Source organism: Maniola jurtina, chromosome 4 (assembly GCF_905333055.1).
Source record: "Maniola jurtina chromosome 4, ilManJurt1.1, whole genome shotgun sequence".
Lineage (NCBI taxonomy): Eukaryota > Metazoa > Arthropoda > Insecta > Lepidoptera > Nymphalidae > Maniola > Maniola jurtina.
In genome coordinates, this window is record NC_060032.1 from 8179422 (window position 1) to 8206830 (window position 27409).

Genomic DNA, 27409 nt, shown 5'->3' on the forward strand with positions numbered 1-27409 from the left:
AGTATGTACCGTAATTCAAAAGACAATGCGTTTCCAACAAGACTAACTGCATTATTTGGCAAACTTGTACTCAAATTCTAGATTTTAATATAATTTTCCAAGTTTTCAGTTCAAATAAAAATATAAGTTGCTGGTCGTGTTACTGAGAGATATTGCCAATGGACTTCTTATTTGAAACGCATAAATGAGTTTTGTACTGTTGAAAAAATTTGTAATCACAATACTTTCGAATTCCTTTATTAATTTTTTATTGTAATGTAAATGAAATCGAGTAAAATATATAAATCGTGTAGATGAATAGCGTTTTATTTAATTATTCTTAAAAATTAAAACTTTCAATAAAACTGTACATGATTATATATATTTATTAGTCTACGATAGAAATATACGTTTATATTATTTAATATATAAATGGACATGTTTCACTTAGACATGAATGAAAACATTGCCTGTAATATATTTCATATATGAGTCTAACTATTATAACTAATTGTTCAAACAAACAATTGCACTGAGAGCGTGAGATAAGGGTTCCGTAAATCGTTAAAACTTCTGTATCGCGCCGTACACTATATAACTTCTTTGCTTGGCGTGGAAATACCTAATGCTTCTTCATATCCGAGTTTCGTTTCATGTTTATCTGAAAGAACAAGTGTAAATTAAAAATTTATATCACCCCCGACAAGTGAAGGTTACAGTAACTAGAAAAGAGCTGATAACTTTCAAACGGCTGAACCGATTTTCTTGGATTATAGCTAAGAACACTCTCGATCAAGCCACCTTTCAAACAAAAAAAACTAAATTAAAATCATTAGTTTAGGCGCTACGGTGCCACAGACAGATACACAGATACACACGTCAAACTTATAACACCCCTCTTTTTGGGTCGGGGGTTAAAAAGAATACTTCAACTTTGAATGAAACTAACAGATGATTGAATATTTAGATATAAGAATGCTTTAGGCACTTATTCCACCGCGCCGACGCGACGAGGCAACGACTAACTATCGACTATTTTCTAGCTCAAGAAACGAACATTCGATGTAAGAGACTCCGTGTCAATAAGAGATAAATGTATTATGTAATAGACTTAACAGGGCTCTCTCCGTCACTCGTTTCATACTATCGTAGTTCCAATTTCATTTGAATATTAAGCAACCAAAGTCCATGAAATTTTGCAGACATATTCTAGAAACTAATATCTATGTCTATGGTTTTCCAGATTTCTGTTAAAATATTCGGTTAAACGAGTGACGGAGAGAGCCCTCTTAAGGGTGTTAAGAATCTATGTAAATATCTATAAGAGTTATATTGATTAAAAATAAAAGTTGATCGCTGCGCATGCTGTCGGCAAGAACTCTTCCCCACTAGTTTGTGGCAGCAACAAGTGCTATCAAAGAAAAAAATCGCTGAGCGACGCTCTTTTGGTGGTCAAAACCCTCACGCAATTTGAGCCCACCTACAAAACTACCCGCTTCACACCTGCTTCTCGATGCTCGCCAAATCGTTTCTAGTTTTTAACTCGACTAGTTTTTCACATATTCTTAAAATTAATTTAAAAAAGAAAGGCCGAAATTTTGTTAACTTTCAAATAGCAAAGCATTTTCGACTATTTTAAAAATCGCGTAATGATAAGATTCGGCGTCATTTTATGAGTTAGAAAATACATTGCACGCTGCACACACCTTTTTTCGAAGTTTTCTTTTTCTTCAAACCCTTATCCTTGGTGTCCTTCTTTGACTTTTTGTGTTTTTCAGTCTTAAGTTTCTCCCGTTGACTTTCAGGTGCATCTTCTGTGGCGTTACTCTTAGAATAACTCTTTTCTTCAGTTTCTATTAACAAATCGTCACCTAAATCATTATCTACCAATTCCGGTAGCATTAAATCTACAGCTTTACTGCGTTTGGAACTCTTGACTTTCTTTTTGTGACCGCTTTTTTCAGAGGGCCTCTTTTCCGTAGACTTATTTTGCTTAGAAGATTCTTTTTTCTTAATCAATAAACCAGATTCTGGCAAAGGATATTGCTGTACTCTCGACGTTAGCAGCTCTTCTTCACGCAATGGCCTGAAAAACAAATAATATTTTGTCAACTAAATTTATGGGAAATTTCCTAGTATTTGATATAACAAATATGTAAGATAGATTCTGTGTGAGCAAGACAAAAATATGCAACCACGACGAGAAACCAACAATGATCTAATTAAGATTACAATTCTTTGTAAATTATTATATTGCGAGTGATGGGCAAAATTTGTATCAATAATATAATCAATCTATCGGTGCGAGTCGTCGCGCGGCGCCGCGGGCGGCGGCTCGTCATTTGAGGGCACGCACTAATGTATCGGATGTGGATACTTACACATAAGGGTGAGCGTACGGTACAGGTGGTCGCGCGGCGGCGACTCGTCATCAGAGTGCATGAACTATTTATTGTATCGAATGCGAATACTCACACGTCGAGGTCAAGGTCGAGCGCACGGTGCGGGTCGTCGCGTGGAGGCGGCTCGTCGTCCGAGAGTGCGGCGCCGTCGGGCAGCTCGCCGCCCTCCGTCACCGCCGGCCGCTCCGTGCGTGTACCTTCTGCCATCACAAACACCACAATCTTATCACTGTGACCACTACGTGCGAACGTGATGCCACGCAGGAGACACTGCTATGTACGAAATTATTCAATACATTTGGTTGAAAAGTGAGCCCTATTTCACCACTATCAAAACTTAAAGTTAGGTACTGAACTACCGCATAGTTATCCTACAAAACCGTGCGGTAATATTTATCATCGTACTAATGAGATAATATTTAAAACGGTTTTGAAAGGAGTTTGATCAAAAGAAATTTATTCATTTTAAAAAGTAGGAATTTTACTTACCATCACTTTCAGAGTCTGTGGAATGTCTTTCTACTTTGTTCTTCCGTTTCTTTGTCGGCCGTTTGTCCTTTTTACCCTTTTTAGAATTTTCTCTTATACTTAAGTACTTATCAGATCTCTTGGCTGTAACAAAAATTTTACTTCTTTCAAAATTTCGAATTAGAAATAGAAAGATTTTTTTTCAAATATGTACGTTTGGATCGTTAAATGCATTTACCGCTGGTCCGGCATACCAAAAAAAACCAGCAAGAATCTCAGCGATTTCAACTTTTGCAGTATAATTTGGCCAGCGCGTAAAATAACATAGTCCAATTTGAACCTGAGGCGTATGACTGCGCCTATAAAAATAAATCTCAGCCGGGCTTGTGTTTTTAATCTTTGAGATTCTTCTCTGATCTTTAATGAAGAGATCCTAGGAGAACCAGAGTAGCCAACATAGATAAACAGATTGCGAAGCTGAAGTGTAGGGCAGGGTTAGTTCAAAAACTGATAGACTAGAATGGCAACTTTGCACTAGAAAGCAAGTATTGGCAGACCCCCAATAGCTGGCACGCGCGGCACTAGACCGTAGCGTGTGGAAGTGCCTACAAGAGACGTCCTATGTCCAGGAGTTGACGTCTATGGTTGACGATGATGATGATGATGATGATGTATCTTGCTGGAAGCGGAAGTGCGGAAGGTCACTCACTCTGCACCATCAGCGGCACTTCGAGCGCGATCTCAGCGACAGGCACGTCGTCCTGCTGGTAGGAGCGCGGCGAGTCGTCCTTCAGGTAGTGCGGATTGTTGGCCTGCTCCTGGCGGCGAGCCTCGCGCATCTGCCGACATCAAGTGTTAACGGCTATTATGACAAAAGGCAATTTAGCGATAAGAATGCCTTTTTGTACCTATATTTTAAGTTTTCTTTTCGGTAACCTATCATGTGTTTTGTGGTGCAAGAAAGTATATAAATACATACTATGTTAGAAGCAGACGTTAAGTTGTGAAAGTCTATGATATACAAGGAACAACAAACTCAATTCGCCAGACCAAACCTGAGCCTGTTAAAAAGTGAAGTGTTTTTTGGGTGGGTGTCACCATCATCCTCATTATCAACGTAAAGTGAATTACGTTGATGATGAGGATGATGGTGATACGTTTTGTTTAGAGCATACCATGGCTAGTTCCTCAGGAGTGAACTGCTGAATGGGCTTGGCGTCGGGCTGCGGCGCGGTGAACAGCGCCGCGGTGTCGTCCTCGCCCTCGGAGCTGGAGCTGTCCGACGAGCACACGTCGTGGGACAGCCACTGGTTCAGGTCGAGGCTATGAAACGTTCATGTTTATTACACCTTTACAATAAAATGTCTCTTATCCGACTACGGCAAAACCAAAAGGAAGAGTTATGATTTTAGCGTCTATGTAGGTATGTATGTATGTGTTCCACCGTAACGCCTAAACTACTGAGCCGATTTTGATGAATGAGGTGGCAATCGATTCGTTATTATGCACTGTGGACCGATTTTTTTCAATATCGATTCCCTTAATGCAAGAACCACACTGCAAGGCGCCATCTCCACGGGCAAGGGAATTGCAAGTAGTCCAACCTACTATCGTCTGCGGCAGTATCGCCCTGTGGAGATTTGGCTATAGGAGTTGTATCTGGTGCAATAAGATTATCACCGCGATTCTCTCGTCCGTGGAGCTAGCGCCTTAGGATTAAACCATTTACAAAGCTATATTATGACTTAAATTGCATAAATTTTGAAAAAAAGGACTTACTCAGGCGGCATGGGTACTTTCTTCTGCGCTTTCGGCGCTACTGGTTTGAGTTCGCCTTCGAACAGGCTGGCAAGCTCCTCAATCAGTCCTCCGCTAAAACTGTGGTTCACTTCCTCACCATTCATTTCTTCCGTACAGTCCTTGTCTAGACCATTGCTAAAATTGTATAATATATTATTACTACAAAAATCAGCTAAACAATTTAGTACCTATTGTAACAAGCAGTTATGTTATAACTTATGACTCTATGAAATTAATGTGTAGAACCTTATCTTTTGTCTTGTCTTTGTTCGTGTTCTTCAAGTCTACCAATGACGTAATTCTCTAAAGAGACGGAGTCAGTCATGGCAGGATCCGTGGGGGTTGAGTCTTCGCAGTATGAGCGACAATAGAAATAGCTCACTATAGTACACGGGCCTTACCTTTGCTCGTGCTCTACAAGTGTGCCGATGACGTCATTCTGCACAGGGACGGAGTCAGTCAGGGCAGGGTCCGTGGGGTTGAGTCTCCGCAGTATGAGCGTCAGCAGAGCGGTCGCGCTATGAGCTCGCTTCAGTAACATGTCTTACCTTTGCTCGTGTTCTACAAGTGTGCCGATGACGTCATTCTGCACAGGGACGGAGTCAGTAAAGGCAGGGTCCGTGGGGTTGAGTCTCCGCAGTATGAGCGTCAGCAGAGCGGTCGGGCTATGAGCTCGCTTCAGTAACATGTCTTACCTTTGCTCGTGTTCTACAAGTGTGCCGATGACGTCATTCTGCACAGGGACGGAGTCAGTCAGGGCAGGGTCCGTGGGGTTGAGTCTCCGCAGTATGAGCGTCAGCAGAGCGGTCGCGTTATGAGCTCGCTCTTGCACTTCCATGTCTTCACTGCATAGCAACGGTCGCATCCCCGCTAGTGTTTCGCGTAGTACCTGTATTTAGACAAAATAATTGATCTAAGTGTTCTGTCCAATGTTCTGATAAATTATGATTTTTTTGTTTGGATGAGAAAATACTCTCTACGTCGTGATATTCATTGCTGAGAGTTGTGACTCTTTCGATTTCATAATCGTTTTCTTGGGTTAACAAAGAGTAGGCTCCGAGATCCTCCCACAGTCAATTTTAGACTTGCTTTGCCACAAATTAAAAAAAATATATTAAAAGCGAGGGACTATAATTATTTATACCTAAGTGGCATATTATTATAAATTGAATATTGGAAAAAGCAACCACCGAATTTCTTACTAGTTCTTTCTCGACAGGAAAGGCATTCCAAATCAGTGGTAGATTCAATGACGATTCAAAAGCTTAAATGTTAAAAGCTTATTTTATTTGAATAAAAAACTATCTATTTCTAAATCGACTGTTACAACTACGCCACACATTCCTCGTTTCCTTTTGCATAAGCACGTTAATATCAAAGAGATACGTACCGCAAGTGCGGCGGGCAGGTCGCCGCGCTGCTCGTACAGCAGCAGCAGCTTGGCGGCCAGCTTGAGCGCGGCGTGCGCGCACACGGCGCGCGCGCGCATGGGCGCGCCGCCCGCCGCCGCGCCCGCGCACAGCGCCAGCGGCGACAGCGCCTCGCGCATCACGTCCTCTTCCCTAGCGACAAACACTTCCAGCTAACAAATGCCACTATATTTCCTCGAATGCAAACTACTACCTACTTATTATTAGCCAGTTGGCAGACTGATATAACCCTAAAAGATAGACAAATTTCTTTTCAAAATCTACCAATTCAAGAAATACGCAAATCGATCTAGACTTCGGAGAAATCGAATGTTCGATAAAAAATAAGCAACGAATTAAAAACCTCTCGCTTTTTCGAGAGATACAGATCGCCCCGCCCACAGCCGCACTCAAGAGAAGCGGCGAACAGCACGCTGCGGCTCGCATATCGCGCTTCTTCACTAGCGGCAATAGGGATGATGACTACTAGTCAAATCAGCGATTTTTTTTTTATCAAAGTCAAAACGCTCGCTTAGTAAGGGAACTAAACACTGAGCTGACATAAATTTAACGAATTTTAGAAGACCCTCTTTTCTATAATTCCTAAGAAATAATTTGTTTTTGACATGTGTCATTCCAATTGGATCGGCTATAAAATGGCCCTGCATTCTGCACCCGCGTCTTATTAAGCGATCGGGTATTTTAATCATGGAGAGCTAGAGAGCGCGTAGTGACTCACGTGCAGTACTCGCTGAGCACGTAGGCGGCGGCGTAGAGCACCTCGCGGCTGGCGGCGCGCGGCGCCTCGGCCGCGCCGCGCGCGCACAGCGCTGCGCACTCGCGCGCCGCGAACGCGCGCGTCTCCGCCACGCGCGCGCCCACCTCCGTCAGCTGCGCTGCGATCATGCACCCTGCGAGCAGCCACCAGTTAATACCACCTCTACATAATCATTAACCGATAGACGTCCACTGCTGGACATAAATCTCTTGTGGGGAGTTTTCACACGCCACGGTTTTGCGCCTCCTGAACCCAGCGGCTCCTTGCGACTCACGTGATTTCGTCCGTCCACCTAGTGGAGGGAGGGGGTCTTCGAACCCTCTCTGTAATTCTCCGTGGATATATGTTATCAATAAATAAATAAATCTTTTTCATTATTTATTTACGGCCGTGGATGCAAATCCTTTAAGGCCTACAAACAAAATCACGCTCATACACACTATAGAAATAATAGTTGACCATCACGGAAGAAAGTTTATACCAGCTAGTCTTGCCCTTTAGCTACTGGGATCTGTTCTTGTCTGGTTGCGGTACTTTGATTCGAGTTCTAGTCCAGGGAGTCTTACTTGTCTACTCGCACTGTACCGTGTTTGGCGCTGGTCTCCATCTCGGTGAGCTCGGCGAGCACGGTGATGTACCACTCGAAGTCGACGACGTGCTGGTAGTTGTTCTGCGCGCAGATCTCGATCATGCGCGTGAGCAGCTCGTCGCGATACAGCGTGCCCTCCGCGCGCTCCATGTGCACCATCAGCTTCTTGACTATCTCCATCAAATTCTTCTTTGATACCTACGAAAAACAAATATTTGAAAAACGATTTTTATGCCTATCAGGTCTTGTGGGGTGCTTTATCCGCGTCTAGTACAAAACGTAGCAAACGTTACGCTACAAAGCTAATCTAAACTGACTTCTACCACAATACAAGCACTCGAATAAAATGTAATATAACAACAACACAATACAATACAAGCAATATGGATTTAACCGATAGAAGTTTCACTTCATTCGGATTTTTACAATACATGGATTAATTTTTATTCTTATTAAAGAATTGAAAATACAGACAGAAAATTTCTTTATTTTGAAAATTTCTTTACTACATATTTTATAAAAAATACCCTTTTATAAAAAAATACATACCATGCCATACAGCAGGCCTAACGCCCTCAGTCTGATCGACTCGTCCTTGTCGTCGAGACACGCCAACACCAAGTCTTTGTGAGCCTGCACTGACTTCGGATGCGATTTCAGTATGCGCGACATCGCCAACAAACCCAGGTACTTCACTGTGGAAATAAAGAAATATTATGTCTACGCCAAAAAACATCTCAATCACTACGCCAAAGGGACGATTTATTGTTACACACAGTCACGCCAATATCAAAGCCAGACTAAACAAGGTGCACAGCTGTACAGTTCAGTTGAACAGAATGTGTGTTCGGTTCGCGAAATCTAGTGTGTAGTACATACAAGATAGACTCCCCACACTCTATTTAAACTGATTTAAGTAATTACCTATATTATAAATTACTACTACCGGAATACCGGCCTGTCCGCACACGATGTATGTGTGGATAACAGTAGGGCTCATGTCTGAGCGTAGTCAATCGGGGTAAGGACAACGATATACGTAAGCAACACATCAGTACTTCTCACGGCTCACTCGCGTGAGAACAAGGTGAAAACCAAGTGACGCTAGCACGGCAGTGACGGTAGCCGTGCCAATACTCTGCGGGTGACGACAGATTGGCAGAGGAGAGTGTCGTTTCTTTACATAATAATAATTAGTGTTCTGTTATACAGGGTGTAAGCACTAGCAAAAACGAAGACAGGTGATATTACTGAACATTACTGATAAGATACCATTAAAAAAGCTACTATTTTTTCGTCATGTATTTTTAAAAGTTCACAATATATTGTAAATAAAACATGGGACTGACGCTAGAGGTTAACTACCATTGCGTAAAGAGGCCACTCGAATTCAATCGTAGGTCCCGCATTGGCCCGAGCTTTGCACGCTATACAATGCGGGTTTGAAAAATACTAAATCACTAAAACTACACGATAAGGCAAAAGGTTATTGGTATTGGATTGTATTAAGGTAGCATATTAATAACGTTAAGTTTATGCTAGCGTTCTGGTTACACCCTGTATAGATCAGTGTATCTGAATAAATAGACTCACGATTCTGATCGCTATCCTCGATGAGTATTCTTAGTTTCTGCACGCACAGCTGCACGGATGCCGCGTGGCCGGGCATGCCGCTGCTGATGCTGATCAGCACCGCGATCACAGTGTTGATGCACTCGTACAGCAGCGACATTGCCGACGTGCTGTGACGCACACAATCGCATGAACAACAGTAGGCTTTGCCAACATGCTGTGACGCACACAACAGCATGAACAACAATTGGCTTAGGGCGTTGATGCACTAATTCGTATTCAATTCGTAGGTATTCATTTTTGTAAAAATACGATTTGAAGTGGCCTTTTCCAGTTACCAGTTCGCTTGTGCACTCGTTTGATTCGTATTTTGCCCGCGACTGCGTCCGCGTGGATTTAAGTTTTTTTTTTAATCCCTTAGGAGCTCTTTGATTTTCGGGGATAAAAGTAGTCGATGTTCGTATTGTCCGTGTCCACGATGTAAGCTACTGAGTAAATGGTACCCACAACTTTCTACATGTTGATTTGGGTTTTTGAGAATCCTGTGGAAACTTTGATTTTCCGGGAGCAAAAGCCTTCCCCGGAATACAAGCTCCAAACGTCAAAATCGGTTGAACAGATGGGCCGTGAAAAACTAGCAGACAGACAGACAACCTTTCGCATTTATAATATTAGTATGGATATAAAATCCCATCGAAAACTACTTTCAACTGCTGTTTTACTTGTATGTGCGAAATGCTACTGGTTGCAGATAATAAAGCTTTAGTAACTCAGTGCAAGGTTGAGTCCATATTGCCGAAAAAACCGACTGTTACGAGTTCGTCTGGTGCAGCTCCGCGCCGTAAAACAAAATTTAATTGAAGGCACTTGCAAACATTTAAAATTGCAAAATTTTGTCTTAAACAGCACTTGATGTTAAAAATGTTTTCAAATCAAACAAATAGGTTTGCTTATCAGTCAGTTTGTGCAAAAATATTGTGAAAATAAAAACGTGTATTCTTTGAGTGATCTCAAAAACAGATATAATATAATCTAACAATTATTATTAGTGAGTATTAGTGCTATAAAAAGCTTAAATGTTTAGTTATAAAAAGGCTGTGATTTCAATTAGATTATCTATATTCCTACTAACTATGATACACAAAACCAAACTAAGCGTTACTTACAAATCGGTTAAAAGAAGCTGACAAAGCACTATTATTTGATATTATGTACTACATATATTATTATTTGGTTATAATATCACTAGATCTCATATTTTTTGTGGATATGTTTTCGCATTGGCTTGTTAGCACTACTTTCCCTTTACCCCATAGAGTCCAATAAATAACACACTAATTAGTAATTAGGCAGTTTGGGATAAAGGCCACTGCGTCTGACTCACCTATGTATTAAATTAGTTAATGGTTCTATCAGTTTCTTGCCAAGTCGGGGCTCTAATGGGGTTAAGGCACCAAACTGGAACAAATACAATGATACTACATAAAACTAGCTTATGCGGGAGCGGCCATTAATGATTTGTAGTCATTCAGCTTAAAACATTGTCTTAAATGTTTCTTATCGGATAAACATATGCACATTATTATCAATGTACCCTCCTAATTCTTGTGTAAATTTTGTTCAACTGATAAATAATTTGTCAGCAGCGGCGAAAATAATATAAAATCAATGTGTGACATGCCAATTTTGTGTAAACTGTGTATAGTGAACAATTGAGCAGGATATTTGCATATTTGCAACCTCAATGACTTTCGCAACATTCAACATGTCCCATTTGTTTTTATGATCAAAAATAACAATGTGCATGAATATTGACTGAAGATATGGATCAGAAAGCTGTTTTGCACTAAATTGGGCTGGTATCATGTTGCGAGCGGGAATGGGCAGCGGTTGCAACATATGGTTTATGCCAGAAGGACACTTGAAATACGCCATTCCATTCCACATTTTGTTACGCTAACGCTTCTCGAGTCAATTTAAAACATTATACTTTCTATGACCAACACAAAACATCCATCCAACACATCATATCGGATGTTTCTAGTCATAGAAAATGCAATTATTTGAATTAATTCAACATATCAACTGTGTACTGGCAACGTCCTATGACAAGTTTTTGACGATTACACTTTACATTATTTTGTACTTTGCAGTGTTAGTTCAATACAGTCATCTAGCTTGGAATAAAAATTTGAAGGATATGTATACTGGCAAGGTTTCACCTACACTGGCCAAGCGTATACAACCACTATTTTACTGAAGGAAATAAGTTTTTCACTTCATCAAGTAAAATTGTTAAAATTGAGATAGTCCCGGTTGCAAGTTCACAGTCGATACGTGGCATGGCATGGAGTGTTACAAGTACGCCCACCTCACAAGCCTGTCCGTTAATGTGATATTTCAGTACAGTTGAAGTGAGGTGTTGTAAATGAATCTAGCTGCTAACTGATTCTCATTCTCTTACTAAGGGTACCTGCAAATTAGGTCTATCAGGCTTTGAGTAATTTTCCTTCCAATATCGGGTTCATATTGAGTCATTAAACCGAACTGTGGAGAATCAACAATAAGATAATTATAGACTATTTCATGTAAATAATATGTTTGACAAATGCTCCTTTAATCACAGTTTAAACACTTTTTTTGCTAATCAATATTTATTAGTACACATTCATTGATGAATATGTACTATACAGAAATTTCAATTTAACCAGTTTAGAAGGTTGTCTGTGATAGTTACAAAACAAAGCAAACATTAATATTAAGCAGGGTAACACATGTGTAGTTTTATCTTTGACTAATCAGTAAAAACGGCACATGCCTGCTGTATGGATACAGGGTATAGCCTAATAATGTGATATTATCTTATATATCACTCAATAGTATGAAGTAAAAGTCCACCTCACATTTTGTTTGTTTGAAAGCTTTAATATCAAAAGTTTTCACAAAATGGATCTCTGTTAAAACTTACAGTTTACATAGTAGGTGTGAAGCTGGGGCAAATCAGTTTACAATAGACATAACTCACCAATTTGATAATCTTGATTAACATCCAATTGTTAGTTGAAGTGGTCATTAGTTTAAAAAACACTGGGGCCAATGAAAGGTAGTTCTTGGGATTTTTTCTGGCCAGCTCGCACACTACATTTACTGCTGCTGATTGTACACCTGTTGTAATACAAATGTTTGTTCTTGTAGAAATAATCCATTTGACTAATTAAACATCACTACACGGTACACAAAAAAAAAGTATCTATTATTGACATCTTTACAGTTTATGAGTTATTATTATAAAAGCTTGGATATGTCACCGGAAGATAACAAGATTCGTAAGTTTGTAAATTTCCTAGGAAATTAATAAACTTTCGTTGGATTCTAAATAAGAGATAAATTATATTATTTTACGCTCACATTTTCGCAAATTTATCAATTTGCGTTGTCTCGTGGTAAATTTATAAACTAGCGGATATCCATTCGTAAGATTCTAAACGGATCGACCAATCACAGAAGAGCTTTTAATTTTACGCTTCTTTAAAATACGGCAAGTAACACACTGCTCTCTTATTGGTCGATGTTGACAATGGCAATGCTTGTGTCCATAGACTTAGGTACAATCAGACTTGCCAAATTATAAATTTATCAGTTTCGATTACCTACCTAACAGTGTTTTTACTTTAAAACTAGGTAGGTACCTATAATACAGGATTACTTTTTTACATAATATGCTAATGACCCCTACTTACCCCAATCAAAATAAAACAACAGAAATCGTGTTATGCGATATTTAATTAAATTTCAAAAAAATCGTGAGCCTCAGGCGAATCGCCAAAGAGACGATAGGTAAGTAAGTGCTTTATAAAGAACTAGATGATACCCGCGACTCTGTCTGCGTGGACTTGGGTTTTTAAAAATGCTGTGGGAACTCTTTGCTTTTCCGGGATGAAAAATCAATTCAATTTCCGGGAAGTCAATTTCCGGGGTGTAAGCTACCTCTGTACCACATATAAATCGGTTAAACGGATAGACACTTAAGAATTCCGTAGGAACTTTGATTTTCCGGTATAAAAGTCCCGGGGACGGACATAGATTTCATTAAAATCAGTTCAGCGGTTGAGCCGTGAAAACGTAGCAGACAGACAGACAGACAAACAGACACACTTTCGCATTTATAATATTAGTATGGATATGCTTAAAACATGTAACAAATTAACAAAACAATAAAAAAATAAGGAAATTGAAACTTAAAAGTTTATATCGCAACGGAATTGAGTTCCCGATTATCTACTTATTGCAACACGTCAAAGATTTATGGCACCTCGAATTACACAAAATATTAGCTTTTTTACAATTGCACTTATTCGATAAACATTGTCCCTTAGAATATTTTTTGCAGTTGCATTGCTTCATTCCTTGCCCACCAAATGCGGAAGACATCGCAGATATTTTTCTTAATGGTAACTTGGTCTGTAAATTATTTAATTAAAAAAAAAATATTAAAAAAATAGCACATAAAAAATGGAATTCATGTTTATAGGTATAATAGTAAAAATATAAATCGAACCTCTGAAAGATCATTAGTCAAAATTTCTCCTGGGGTTGGAAGGACAGCGTTTCGAGGCAACCAGTCATTAATGACTCCAAAAGAAGTGCCAACTTTGTATAGTTCATTCCTTTTCTCTATGACTTTGCCGACCACATTCTTGCTATCTAAAGGCCCTCTATCTACTTTTGGAACTTCGACTAACACAGTAGAACCAACATCAATATTTCTGAATTTTTTGGATGAATGTGCTATAATTTTTTCTGCTGCTCTTTTCTTAAAAGTCACAATATCATACTTTTTGGCGTGATAGTATTCTGTGTCTGTGGGCCGACGTCCCAAAACTTTAGCTTTATTAAAATTTTCTATCATTTTAATTACATTTTTAATTTTTTCCTCTGTCCATTCCGACTTCTTACTATTTTGGTTATAGCCACTATAAAACTTTCGTAGCTCTGTGGTAAATTTCACTTCGTCAACAATTTTTCTAGCATTTACCGTACTATCTTCACCATTTTGGCTGTCCGCAGCTTCTAGGTCACTCATTATGGGTCTGGTTTAGTAACCCTACTAAAATAAAACTATTTTCACATATCCAACACTTACAACATTAAAAACTTTTTAAAACACAGGAGCAGCCGGTTTGTTTATGTTCCGTGGCGAACAATGGCGGTCAGCGGTGGAGAAGGAGCACATGACTTATTCAACCAATCAGAGCGCACATGGCGTTTGGTTATTGCTTACTTTTTATTTTACGCGTGATTTCCGTAAGTTTATCAATTTGAGAAAATGTGAGCGTAAATTAATACAATTTATCTCTCGTTTAGAATCCTACGAAGGTTTATAAATTTCCTAGGAAATTTTTAAACCAGCAGTTCTTGTTATTTTCCGATGACAGATACACAACACAACTTCAAGAAAATTATAGTTCTCACCAGGATCTGGGTCTTCAAGCTTTTCTTTTAGCTTAGGAAAGGCTGGTCGGAGTGCTTCGGGATATCTTAAAAATACCTTGTACATCATTAATACAGCTTTCATTCTAAGGTAGGGTTTAGTTGAGCTCATCTGTAAATTACCAATCATAAATATAACCCAAAATAGACAAATATTATAATAACAGTAAAAACCTACTGCAGTGGCCTAGCACTGGACATCAATACCTACAACTTTTACAAGTCTGGACACTTTTCTACTTTTGCTTCACAAATGCTTTTTAATTTTTTTTTTTAAATCAAGTTTGTTAGATAAAAAAAAACATTTAGTTAAATAGTTTTTTGCAATCTATTGTAAAAAAATTAATTAGTTAACGTCATCGAAATAGATCACTTAATTGAGTTAAATATTTCAAAAATCCTTTCTTAGTTAACTCAATACCAAAGCCAGAAAAATTGATAACGTAAAAGAATTAAAAAGTAGTCTGTGAATGTAATTAAAACTTTTTGAAAAAATCTCAAATCTTTCCATAGAGACTTAGTAGGTTTATTGCAAGCGCCACAATAATGGTCTACACACAAGCTTTGCATCTTGTGTTGCAGAAAAGTAGAGTAGCAGTTCAGACACAGCTCTCCACTGTCATCCAGAGCTTTTTTACCTGACTGCATTTGTACACTAAATTGAGTCACTAACAATAGTTATTATAATAATCATAAATCCAGTACGGAGGAGGGTGGAATATTTTATCATTTACTTACCAGAGTCATGATATCATTAGCTAAATCTCTCGCCAGGTCATGTGATATAAAACAACTAAGTCCACTGAGGGCCAGGCCTGCTTCATATTGGTTTTGAGCATTCAAATCTTTTCTTATCATATTTGTTGTAAGCATTAATAAATCAGAATCAGCATGGAATGACTGACTAGCAGCTAAGTATCCAATGCGTTTGTAAGTGAACTTATTAGAACTCATCACTTCTATTATATTGAATATTGCCCAGGATATATCATACCCTAACATTTGTAGCTGAAAAAATGCATTTAAGTAAAATAAATAGCTTAAGTTCAAATTTTAATTATTTTCAAGAAAATTCGTCAGAAACACAGTAGGTATAGTATGTATAACAACGATTAATTATGCTATTAATAACATCATTATCAATGATCAACCCATCACTGGCTCACTACTGAGAATGGGTCTTCTTTCAGAATGAGAAGCATTTAGGCCATAGTCAGATTGGCACGAGTTCACACCTTATGAGAACAATTAATAACATGGATCATTTTTTCTCTGACACAAAACAAACTACATGGAAACTGAATCGCGGTATATATGTATAGTCTATGTCGTTAATTGTCGTTGCAGCTACCGCTTGTGGATAGTAATCAACAATTTATTTTATTCGTTTACTTACATATGTTAGTTTTGCGACCGCATTCGCTTTCACTCCGATATTGTCTTGTCGCAATTCTATCTTTATTTCTTCCATGCATTGCGCTATATACTTTGCCTAGAAGAATTTCAAACACATCAAATTCCTGTGTTTATCCATTTTTAGTCTTTTCGATAATCTTTTATATTATTTAAACGAATACATACCTCATTATCTTTGTTATTTCGGATACCACGAACTAGGTCCGTGAGATTTTTGTCAAACATCCTTTCGAAGTTACCTTTAACCTTTTTCAAAGCCATGTTGTAGATTTTTCTTTACTATTCATAACTTAACTATCTTTAAATTAGGTAAGTAAAATTAAAACAAAAATTAGTGATTTGTGAGGAATGATAATAATTTAGAGGTTTTGTCAGATGTCAAAAAGCCCATTGCTATCCAATGCAATGTTGGCTATAATGTTGCCAATTTTTTATCTCTAAAAATAATGATGTACGAAATCGATTTTGTATGAAAATGATTGTGATTTACTCTTAAAATAGAATATTCGACTGGAGATGTCTCAGTAGCCGGTGTTTACTGCAGCAGCTGTTATCAGTGGTTTCTTAAAACGTAGTAGGTTTAATTGATTACTCAATTGGTTTCGCTTTCAAAATATCTAGAACCCAGAGCCGTTAAACCAGTTAAAAAGGATCAAAGAGTATGTAATCACTTTCATAAAAATCTGAAAGTTTTTTTTTTTCTTTAAATCTGGCTTTACTCTGATTAGCCAATGTCAAGTTTGTAGATATTTTCAAGTTATTGAATTTATACAAGTATGGACTCCGTCTACGCCAGCGCCCGCCGACATACGCGCGGCGCCCCTTTAGAGCGCTTCCCAGTCAGTTCCACCACCAAAAAACACCAACTACCTAACACAAAAACCAGCCACTCTTAACAAAAAAAAAAAACACTCCAAACAAGCACAGCACGCGCGCCAGCAAACGCCATCACAGACGAAGTCCAATATCTGAAAGTTATGAAAATATATGTTATGGATAGCAAACTTCAATACCAACATTATAACACTCGTACTGACAGAAAGACAGTACTGCCAACATAACCAAACAAGCCCCCGTTTTTACAACTACGCCCTGTCAATGTCATTAAATTAAATTCAAGTGACAAGTGCTGCTAAAACTCTAATGCTGCGTACAGACCGGCCAAACGAACGCCAACGAACGGGTTTCGTTGACCTTCGTTGCTGCAATCTGGACGGCTTAGCGAATGCCAACGATCGCTCGTTGGCGTGTGCCGGCGACCCGAAGCGTGGCGGTAACATCAAAGAAATCGAGCTATTTGATCGAACTCTGTTTGGACGGTCGCCGAAGGCCAACGAACGAACGCTCAATTGAAGCAAGAGTGCGTAGCGTGTAGACGTCCAATTTGATAACTACTTGGATATTTCTTATCGTTTATTTTTTCTTGTTCTTGCTAACTCGTTTTGGTATATAAAACTAGCAATTATAATGATGTCGTCGTCGTCCATGATTAAATTGCGAATGAAAGAGAAAAGAACCGGAATCAAGTGCCAACGAACGTTCGTTTGAGCACTAAATGTATTTGGATGTATTAACGAACTCCAACGAGCGTGCGGAAGCCAACGCTAGCGAACGTTAAATATCCATCGTAGGGCGTTCGTTGGGCCGGTCTGTACGCAGCTTATAAAGATCAAGATCCTTGTCATACTGTACGTTTATTTATTGCTTAAGAACAGTGATGCCAACTTAGCAACTTTATAGCTAGATCTAGCTATTATTTGGTGACAGACAGCCACAATTTAATGAAACTTGTAGCTAAACTTTTTAGCTACTTTTTCTAGCAACTTCCACTGCCTCATTCAAATGCAGAGGTAGAGAGGTTATTCTCTCAAATGAATTTAGTGAAAAATAAGCTAAGTTTGTTAACTCTGAACTCATTCCTCCGCAGTAGAGACTTCCTCAGGAAAAGTGGTAAATGTTGCTATAACTGTGTTTTGCCTAAAGATGTTCTGCATAAAATGGGTACTGCGGAAAAATATTCAAAACCAGCGCAAGACCCGGAACCCCAGCCATCGAAATCTTCCTATTTAATTAATTAGTTTTTAAATTATTTTTATCTTTTACTTTATTAATTTCTTACTATAAATTCTTTTGAGATTAAATTCTTTAACCACATTTTTTTTATTCAATGACGTACACCGATACTTTAGACATTTTTAACTTTAACAATGTTAGAATTAAGGAAAATAAAAATGATTCTTAGAAATTGTCATTTTATTGTCACTTACCATAATACCAAGTTCGTTAAATATTCTTTGCCTAAGTTTTAACATTTAGCACTATCTAGCAACTTTTTGGGGTAAAAAAAACTGGCAATCTAGCAACATTTTGAAAAATATCTAGCAACTGGGAAAGCTAGCAGTTGGCAACAGTGCTTAAGAAGCATACTTAGAACTAGAAGATAACCGTTTACTTATAATTATCTAATATCTACTAATTAAATACGTAATTATTATAAATAATTGCAATGGGCTGCTTTTAAACCTAACCTTAAAGTATCTACCTACTTCATATTTTATGAATTATCTAATAGTAAAATGATAATATTCCTGAGTGAGTTACAAAAACAACATCTGAACTTACTACATCAGCACTCCATACAGGGTATAGAATTATAATTATAACTAGTCAATTCATATTTAAGGTATCTAGAAGGATTAGTTCTAAAAGCTACATTAATTTTTTTTTGTTACAGTCCTAGTAGACTTTTGTAAGCTTACAATAGACTATCTCAGTAATGGAGTAAATCAGAAGAAATGTGCTATAGCTGCAGGTAACCTTAATCAGAATCACAATATTAACCCTAATCAATAGTGATCTGTGATCTTAATATTATAATGAGATATAGATTTTAATGCACCAAGTTTTTTGTTAAGCTAAAGTTTACACTAATCTATTTTTTTACAGAAAAATTATGCATACCTGAAGTGGCTGTGCAAAACCTCATACATGCTTTGGCTTATTTGATTGTCGAAGCATGTAAACACAATGTTAGTAATTATTGAACATTATTTTTAATAGGTACCTAATTCAGACAGAAATCAATTTTATTTCTAGTTAATTATGAGGGAAGTATAATTGTAGAACATTTATAAATTATATTATACTAGCTTTTGCATGCAACTTCATCTGTGGTACATAATTATGTAATTTATAGCCTATGATACTTCTGAGGAAAGTAGTTTTCTCATGGTGAAAGAATTATTTAAATCAGTTTAGTTATTTCAGAGTTGTATAGATTCATCATAATCATGATGAAGCCATTGCACTGACTGAGCATGGGTCTCCTCTCAGAATGAGAAGGGCTTGGCCACAGTCTACTACACTAGCCAAGTGCAGATTGGCAGTCTGCACATACCTTTAAGATCATTATGGTGAACTCTGTTTTGATTCTTATTAAAATCTGAATTTGATTGTTTAAAACTCTGAAAAGTAAGCGGTGCATGGAACCTCTGACCTCCCAAGTAGGAGATGGAGGGCTTAACCACTAGGCTAATAACAAAGAACAAAATATCTTTATTCTTTATAATATTAGTATAAACAATACTGGCTGACAGGCCCTGGCTATGCAAAGGTGGAGTTGCTTATTCTTAAGAGTAAATTAAATATGCTTTCATAATAAATATAAACCTTCGTCATGAAATGCTGCAGTGAAAATTGCATTGATAAATTTAAAATCCACCAAAAAATAAGAAGTTAGTACACAGACAAATAAAGTTTGCAACTTTGTTTTAAACTATACACAATATCAAATATAATTAAACATAATTTTGCTACTTTTAGTAAATTTAAGTACCTTACTGATCTTTACTACTACCTACTACACATTACAATTAATTTCAGCTATCAGAAACTAATTTACAGTCATCACTAGCTATAGCAGGGTTTTCTGAAGACAAACAAAAAGTTTTGCTTAAATTATATGACACCAAAAAAAGTGAAATATCTGCAGCTTTGAACTTGCTCCAGCAAAAAGATCCTAGCTACCAGGATCTAACTTGGAGATTTGAAATACAGGTATGGTATAATTATTTATATTCCAGTTAGATTAAATACAAATCATATTAACAAACTATTATGAGGGTATGCCATTGACATTAATTACCTACCATGAGCAAATTCCAACATACAGTTACTATTAACAACTAATTAGGTGTTATTATAAAATTCCAAGTGTTATGTATAAAATTTTTGAATGTATAGAATTTGAGTATTAAAACACAAAAACATCAAAGTATAAAACGAACTTTAAAAAGGTCTTGTTTTAAAGCTGTGTTGTTTGTCTGGTGGGAGCCTTCGGCAGTGGCTAGTTACCACCCTACCGGCAAAGCTGTGCCTCCAAGCGATTTAGTTAGCGTTCCTGTACAATGCCATGTAGAAACCAAAGGGGTATGTGTTTTACAAAAACTCATACCCCTTTCAGGTTAGCTCGCTCCCATCTTAGACTACATCATCACTTACCACCAGGTGAGATTGCAGTCAAGGTCTAACATGTATCTAAATAAAAAATAAAAAACTGGCTAAGTGCAACTTTGTCCGCATGGCCCACACAAATTTCAAACCCCTATTTTTACCACCTTAAGGGATGAATTTTCAAAAATTCTTAGAGGATGCCCACGTCATAATAGCTGAAATTTGGCATACAGATAGCTGTATGCCAAATTTCAGCCTTATCCATCCAGTGGTTTGAGCTGTGCAGTGATAGATCAGTCAATCAGGCACTAATGAGTGTATCAATATAAATTGTTCTTATACTTTTCAACAGGTTGCTTCTAAAACGTCACCAGAAGAAATAGTACCAATGGTTGCCATAGATTTTGTGCTGACGACACCAAAAAACTATGGACAGTATGAAAAGGATTACTCAGAAAATTCAACAAAACACATAAATTCCGTATCATATTCAAATGTTAACTCGCCAATTCAAGATGCTAAGTCGGCCAGTCAGTGCCAGCAGGTTATTAACCACCTTCTACTTCAGTGTGACTTGCCAAACTTAGTGCATTTAACTAATAGATTAGACGAAGCCCTTAAAGAATCTAAAAGTCAGCATGTACGTAAAGTACAAAGGTCTTTATAGTTATAGTAAACTAGTTGAGCCGCCCCGGCTTCGCTCGGGAGCCTACTGACTCTATAGACTAAATATTATGGGTATGAATGTGTTTATACCCATTAAAATCTACAAACTTAAAAACATTCCTCGTAAAATGTTCTGAATACAATGAAACCTGTACTCAATTGCATGGAGAAGGGGCGTACCAACTTTTTTTAGCGGAATCAAAATGTATTGTACGTTATATGCTACTACTACTAGAGGATGCCCGCGACTTCATTCGCGTGGATTTAGGTTTTTAAAGATCCCGTAGAAACAGATTTTCCGGGATAAAAATTTTTGCCTATGTCAATTACAGGGGCGCAAGCTACCTTGGTACCAAATTTCATACAAATCGGTTAAACGGATGGGTTTTTGGGAATCCCGTGGGAACTCTTTGATTATCCGGGATAAAAAGTAGCCTATGTCCTTCCCCGGAATGTGTTCCAAGTCTGTACCAAATTTCATTAAAATCGTTTCAGCGGTTGGGCCGTGAAAACGTAGCAGACAGACAGACACACTTTCGCATTTATAATATTAGTATGGATTATTATTAGTATGGATGTATTATGGTTAAGAGTCTACTTTTTAGTAAGCTATATACTGATCGCGACCGATTTGTTGTTACCCGTTAAGGAATTCCATCCTCTATTTTCAAAACTGTTATCAAATCTTCACCAAACTTACATGGTATCATCCTGATAATACCTTTCTTAAGAAAAAAAAGATTATTAAGGGCCGGCGCACATATGGCGGAGCACAGCGCAGAGCATTTTTCACAGTCAAAGTATTATCAACATTGTCCTCATTGAAATAATATCTAAAATCAATTGTGCATCCGTGCGGATACTCGCGCAACCGGGCGAAGTCCCACGCGTGCTCGCGCATTCTCTGGTAGAAATTCGCGTAATGTGTCACGCGATTAGAAAACTTCGCGGGCATGCTCTGCGCTGCGCTCCGCCATATGTGCGCCGGCCCTTAGATTAGATTTTTCAAAATGTGTTAAAATATATTATACAGTAAGACTTCTGTACTACATTAAAAATATTTTGAAAATTTAATCGGTTACAGTTTTATTATAAGTATAGAAATTATTATAGATATAAACAATTGTATTATTATTATTGTCATAATACAAATTTATCTAGTATCTGTGTAAATGTAATAAATATATTTACAGGCACATTTCAGTATTACTTATTTGAAAACGTTGTTTCTAATTAATGCAAATATGAAAATTCTGTTATTATATATTATAGACAGAAGATTTACTTATTTCTATTGAGTTCTCTAGCCATTATGATTAAGGTGGATGCGACGGGTCTGCACGTGAAATTCAAATTTAATTTGGTTTTTCGCAAATTGTAAACTAATACGACAACGTAGGCTTATGGCATTTTAATTGCGCCAATGGCAGTATAATCCTCACAGGTTTATATAAAAATCTTCGATTCGAAAAATCGACTGATTTGTGAGTTATAGTCGATACTACAGCTAATTTCTTAAACTGGACCCTTTCAAGTAAAGATTTTTATACATATTTTTTACATACTTATTATTATTTATACATACTTTACTTATTATTTTATACATACTTGAAAGCAAGTAAAGATTTTTATGTAATCCTATGAGGTTAATACTGCCATTGTCGGAATTAGAATGCCATAAGCCTACTTTGTTGTATTAATTTACAAATTGCGAAAAACCAAATTAAATTTAAATTTCGCGGGCAGACCCGTCTCATGCACCTTAAGTGTGGGTTAATAAATTAAGTACCCAGTCATTGCAGACTTTCTTGTGAGCTTTCCTCAGTAAATCTGGAAGTTCTAAAACGATGGTAGAAGCGTAGAACATTGAACCTGACCTATCATAATGCGCTATAAAACTAAGGTATAGGTAGCTATTTGGCCTTTGGTTTACATTTTCTAAATCCCATCAGCTTTGGTAGTCAGATCCCCTACAGCATCAGGATTGAGGAGTTGGAATCCAAATCCTGATTCTGTAAGGAATAGCATTCCTAAATCCTGATGATCCCACGGGACTTTTGAAGGATCATCCGCTTAATCCCCCCCTTTGCCATGTCGCGTAGGTACTATATTTCTGCCACTATGTCAAAGTGCATCGACTAAAGAAGTGACGAGACCTTGGGTGATAAAGAAGATCAAAACGGTAAGTAGGTAGGTATGAAGGTTCAGAGATTATATTGTACGTCAATATAGCATCGCTTTGTTCATTGAGTGTAGCCTGTTGTTATTGTTTACGACCTACTTAGCGGTCCCAGCAAGTACCTACCAACTTATTACAATAATTCTTGTAAGTGAAGCTTAGTAAAACAATATTTTAAGGTCAGCCGAGGTACCTCTAACTGGTACACGGGTTAAATCGATGTTAAACTGAATATTATGCGCAACTTATGGATAAAAATAAAAGTTGTCATTATTAGTAGGTATTATGCCTATACTGATTTATGCTTGTATACTCGAATTTTATAAACTATATAAACAAACGTAGTGGTTATAAGCCCCGACCACATCTTACGCTCTAATTAAATTATTTATTTTGGCATTAGTTTGTTTAGATTAAAACTCTCGGATAACCTCTACACATTGAACTTGTGTTTTTTGTGTTGCTTATGGGAGGACACGCCAATATTAGTTACTGTGTTTTACTTACGTGAGCAGCTGTTTTCTTGACAGGCGGACAGATAGACAACAAAGTGATCCTTCGGTTCCACTTTTCACCAAACCCTAAAAACGGAGCCCTATTAATGTCACTTTGTCCGTCTGTCTGCCTGTCCGCGTGTCACAGGTAGCTCGTAGACGAAATGAATAACAAACCTAATCAGGGGAGCTCGGAGCTGCTAAAAAGGAGCCGGATTTTTTCTTACCCTAGCATGTAGAGTATCATTGTTTAGAACTCATTGAGTAGAGTACGAACATATTTTTTATTTTATTTTTTCAAAAATATGAAAATAGGGAGTCATCAAAGTTGTCAGTTTTATACCATTTTTGTGACGGGAGCTATTTCAAAAACTAAACTAATTATTCCTAATTAGGAATATGAAAATATTATGTAGGTACTTATACCTACAACAAATACTGAAAACAACGATTTATAAAATAGTTTGTAAGCTTTGAACAAAACAAACGAACGTTGTTTGCGTTTTTCTTTCATGGTTTATTGCGATGTTCTAGCTCGGAATAGAAATATTTCATACACCCAAAATTTGATGTTCATAATAATGTACGGAACTTAAAGGGCGTCCGACTCGCACCTGACCGGTTTTTGTTAGTTTTAACTTTTAACACATGAGTAGAGTAGCTATGTTTTAGGGTACTGCGCAATAATAGCGGGCGTTAATATTTGACCAAATCATCAGTAACCTACCAAGTTACGTAAAAAAGTTCTTATCATGTAGGTTTGGCTAGCATCTGCCTATATGTAGGTACATTATAGCGAATATAGTAATCATGATTTCGCAAAATCGGGATGTAGAGCGAGAGACTGAACTAGGGACCTAGTACCTACAGTCTGCACGCACAGTCAGTGATGCCAACTTAGCAACTTTATAGCTAGATCTAGCTATTATTTGGTGACAGACAGCCACAATTTAATGAAACTTGTAGCTAAACTTTTTAGCTACTTTTTCTAGCAACTTCCACTGCCTCATTCAAATGCAGAGGTAGAGAGGTTATTCTCTCAAATGAATTTAGTGAAAAATAAGCTAAGTTTGTTAACTCTGAACTCATTCCTCCGCAGTAGAGACTTCCTCAGGAAAAGTGGTAAATGTTGCTATAACTGTGTTTTGCCTAAAGATGTTCTGCATAAAATGGGTACTGCGGAAAAATATTCAAAACCAGCGCAAGACCCGGAACCCCAGCCATCGAAATCTTCCTATTTAATTAATTAGTTTTTAAATTATTTTTATCTTTTACTTTATTAATTTCTTACTATAAATTCTTTTGAGATTAAATTCTTTAACCACATTTTTTTTATTCAATGACGTACACCGATACTTTAGACATTTTTAACTTTAACAATGTTAGAATTAAGGAAAATAAAAATGATTCTTAGAAATTGTCATTTTATTGTCACTTACCATAATACCAAGTTCGTTAAATATTCTTTGCCTAAGTTTTAACATTTAGCACTATCTAGCAACTTTTTGGGGTAAAAAAAACTGGCAATCTAGCAACATTTTGAAAAATATCTAGCAACTGGGAAAGCTAGCAGTTGGCAACAGTGCGCACAGTCGTCCGCGTCGTGTCCGTTCGTACGTCAGTTCAGTGCAAGAGCGGGCGAGGCGCGCTCACACGCTCGCTAAAACACCGGCCCGCTATTCCCATACATTCTGTGATATTGTATTCATACCGGCCTTTTATATTTCCTCGTAATTTGCGTACTTTTACAATTCAACTGTATTGTTGTTACTAATTATTAAGTGAATAAAGAGTGTAAAGTTCCTCAAAGAGCTATCGAATTGCCAGCTCATTATGCAATACAATTCCGAAAATTGTATTGAGATCAGTGATCGGTGTGCCGTGTGACACATAAAATGCGATTGGCAATATAAACAAAAGCGACAGTGATACTTTGCATCTATTATTGTGTTGAATAATGAATGTGTTGCATATCTTAATGGGCATAATTACTTAGCGTGATGATTAGTTACTTAAATATATTTTTAATAATATTTTTTCATTGAACTAAGTGGTTTCCATAGAACGTTAGCTATCAGTGGTCATTTTATGTATGTGCCTATTCTAAAATAGGTTTATTTATCTAAGTGCGGATTTTTGTTTTGAAAGTTTACTTACTCAAGTAGGTACCTACCTAAGTGCAATATGGATTCAAAGGTTGTACTCAAAGAAAAAAATCCTCACGACAAAGCAAACGTACTCTCTAAAATATTTTTGTGGTAAGTAACTACTAGGTATAATAGTAATTATAAGCTAATTCTATTAAATACTAATACATATTATAAAAAGGTAGTTTATAAGTTTGTTTGTAGGAATTAATCTCTGGAACTAGTGAACCGATTTTGAAAATGTTTTAATAGAAAGCTATATTCTTCCTCAGTACGAGAGTATGAGATATAGGCTATAAGTACTTATTTTATTTTCAAGCACACGTATTTATTATAATATTCTGAAATAGGTACCTCCCGTTACCTTAAGTCTATACCTACATATTACCGGAATTCTATACATGTAGGTAATCCTTCATTAAAGGGTATAGAATTCCTAGGAAATCTACAGGTAGGCAGTAATGCGCCGACTACATTCTCCGACCTGGCTGCGCAGTCCAATCTTTAGCAGTTTAGTGGAACTGCGCGGTATACGTCTTGCCGTCCACAGTCCACACGCACGCATTTAACTGTGCAAACTGGCTTGTGCAGATAAGACGGGAGCGTGTAGCCGAAGAATGCTTCGGTAGGAACCATAGGAACATAATAAAACTGTTAATGGACGATTCCTCTAAGCAATAAGTGAATATTATATGTATTTTGAAAAATTTAATAGGAGGAAGCAAGATCATCGATATGGAGCCCAAAACAGTACCAACCTATTTTTTTGTCTGTCTGGGAATGAGCAAAAATTACCTAGGTACCTACTCAATTGATTTAAAAACGCAACTCGGCATACCTACATAATATACAACCTACTTAACTAATATTTCGGGATAGCGTAACTCAACACAACTTATAAGAGAGTTTTTATCCTGATAAACAATAAGGTTTTTACTTTTTACACTTCATACGCGCTTCTTCATACAAACGTATTGCATCGATTAACTTATAAAACTAAGTTTATCGATTTATCCTTCTTTATTTATACTCGACAATATCTAAGTAGGTACTAAAATTAAGTAGGATATTTATTTTGAATGTTAGGAGTTAGGGCCCTTGAAATATCTCTCGCCAACTTTTATGGATCTCATAGTCGAGTGTGTTCAGACCTTATTCGGACGTATGTGTATATTGGAATATAGTATGCGCTCACGCTCTGTTGCTTGGAGCAACCACGGAGAGACAGTTTTCAGAAAATTTCGATAATTCCTTTTACGAAATAATGACTATCATAATAATCATATGTAACTTGCTAAAAACTTTGTTGTCTAAATCAACTAGATTTTACAAAAACCCGTGGGAACTCTTTTTCCGGGATAAAAAGTAACCTATGTAACTCTCGAAATCTTAAATTATACCCATGCAAAAAATCACGTCCATCCGTTGCGACGTGTTTGACGGACAAACCAATAAACCAACAAACAAACACACTTTCAAATTTATAATATGGTGTAGTTATTTAGATGATTCCTACCCTAAAATTGTTCAGCTTATGTCAAACAAGCTGTACAAAATAATATGTATGT

At 37.3% G+C, this 27409-nt stretch overlaps 4 protein-coding genes across 6 annotated transcripts in view; 3 read left to right on the plus strand and 1 right to left on the minus strand.

The window, feature by feature from the left end:
• Positions 1-10362, plus strand: part of LOC123864237 (succinate--CoA ligase [ADP-forming] subunit beta, mitochondrial) — a 29393-nt gene extending 19031 nt beyond the window's left edge. Inside the window, exon 11 of the transcript XR_006795734.1 lies at positions 10351-10362. The gene's annotated coding sequence lies outside the window, so the exon portion shown is untranslated. The remainder of the gene's footprint in view (positions 1-10350) is intronic.
• Positions 286-16304, minus strand: LOC123864235 (AP-3 complex subunit delta). The gene is made up of 19 exons (XM_045904524.1): positions 16069-16304; positions 15884-15979; positions 15226-15495; positions 14470-14599; positions 12023-12162; positions 10382-10455; positions 9019-9167; positions 7975-8120; positions 7422-7623; positions 6798-6969; positions 6040-6211; positions 5345-5538; positions 4629-4784; positions 4025-4172; positions 3559-3688; positions 2871-2993; positions 2455-2581; positions 1686-2065; positions 286-640 (listed from the first exon to the last, which is right to left on the minus strand). Exons 1-19 carry the CDS (start codon positions 16162-16164, stop codon positions 570-572), a joined length of 2976 nt encoding a protein of 991 aa, XP_045760480.1. The 5' UTR covers positions 16165-16304; the 3' UTR covers positions 286-569.
• LOC123864231 (ATP-binding cassette subfamily C member 4-like) overlaps positions 3047-27409 on the plus strand; it is a 65016-nt gene continuing 40653 nt past the window's right edge. For 2 of the 3 annotated variants that reach the window (XR_006795733.1, XM_045904519.1), the window contains exon 1: positions 25285-25952. Coding sequence is in view for 2 of the 3 variants with exons in the window: in XM_045904519.1 (XP_045760475.1) it covers positions 25879-25952 (74 nt within the window). In the remaining variant the exon portion in view is untranslated. Of the gene's footprint in view, positions 3064-25284; positions 25953-27409 lie in introns of those variants that run through there. The other variant, XM_045904518.1, reaches the window with a different exon arrangement.
• Positions 18321-21192, plus strand: LOC123864242 (COMM domain-containing protein 2-like). The gene is made up of 5 exons (XM_045904538.1): positions 18321-18546; positions 18638-18715; positions 18850-18932; positions 19786-19959; positions 20708-21192. The coding sequence occupies exons 1-5, from the start codon at positions 18480-18482 to the stop codon at positions 21020-21022; spliced, it is 717 nt and encodes a 238-aa protein (XP_045760494.1). The 5' UTR covers positions 18321-18479; the 3' UTR covers positions 21023-21192.

What these genes read in the sequence shown, in the direction of transcription:
- LOC123864242 (XM_045904538.1), top strand. Translation starts at nt 18,480, where the DNA reads ATGATAATATTCCTGAGTGAGTTACAAAAACAACATCTGAACTTACTA. An exon ending in TCGAAGCATGTAAACACAAT is followed by an intron (nt 18,933 to 19,785) that starts GTTAGTAATTAT and finishes AATTAATTTCAG; the next exon opens with CTATCAGAAACTAATTTACA. An exon ending in CTTGGAGATTTGAAATACAG is followed by an intron (nt 19,960 to 20,707) that starts GTATGGTATAAT and finishes ACTTTTCAACAG; the next exon opens with GTTGCTTCTAAAACGTCACC.
- LOC123864235 (XM_045904524.1), bottom strand. Translation starts at nt 16,164, where the DNA reads ATGGCTTTGAAAAAGGTTAAAGGTAACTTCGAAAGGATGTTTGACAAA. An exon ending in GAAATAACAAAGATAATGAG is followed by an intron (nt 15,980 to 16,068) that starts GTATGTATTCGT and finishes AAATTCTTCTAG; the next exon opens with GCAAAGTATATAGCGCAATG. An exon ending in CTCGACCTTGACCTCGACGT is followed by an intron (nt 2,066 to 2,454) that starts GTGAGTATTCGC and finishes TTTGTTTTTCAG; the next exon opens with GCCATTGCGTGAAGAAGAGC.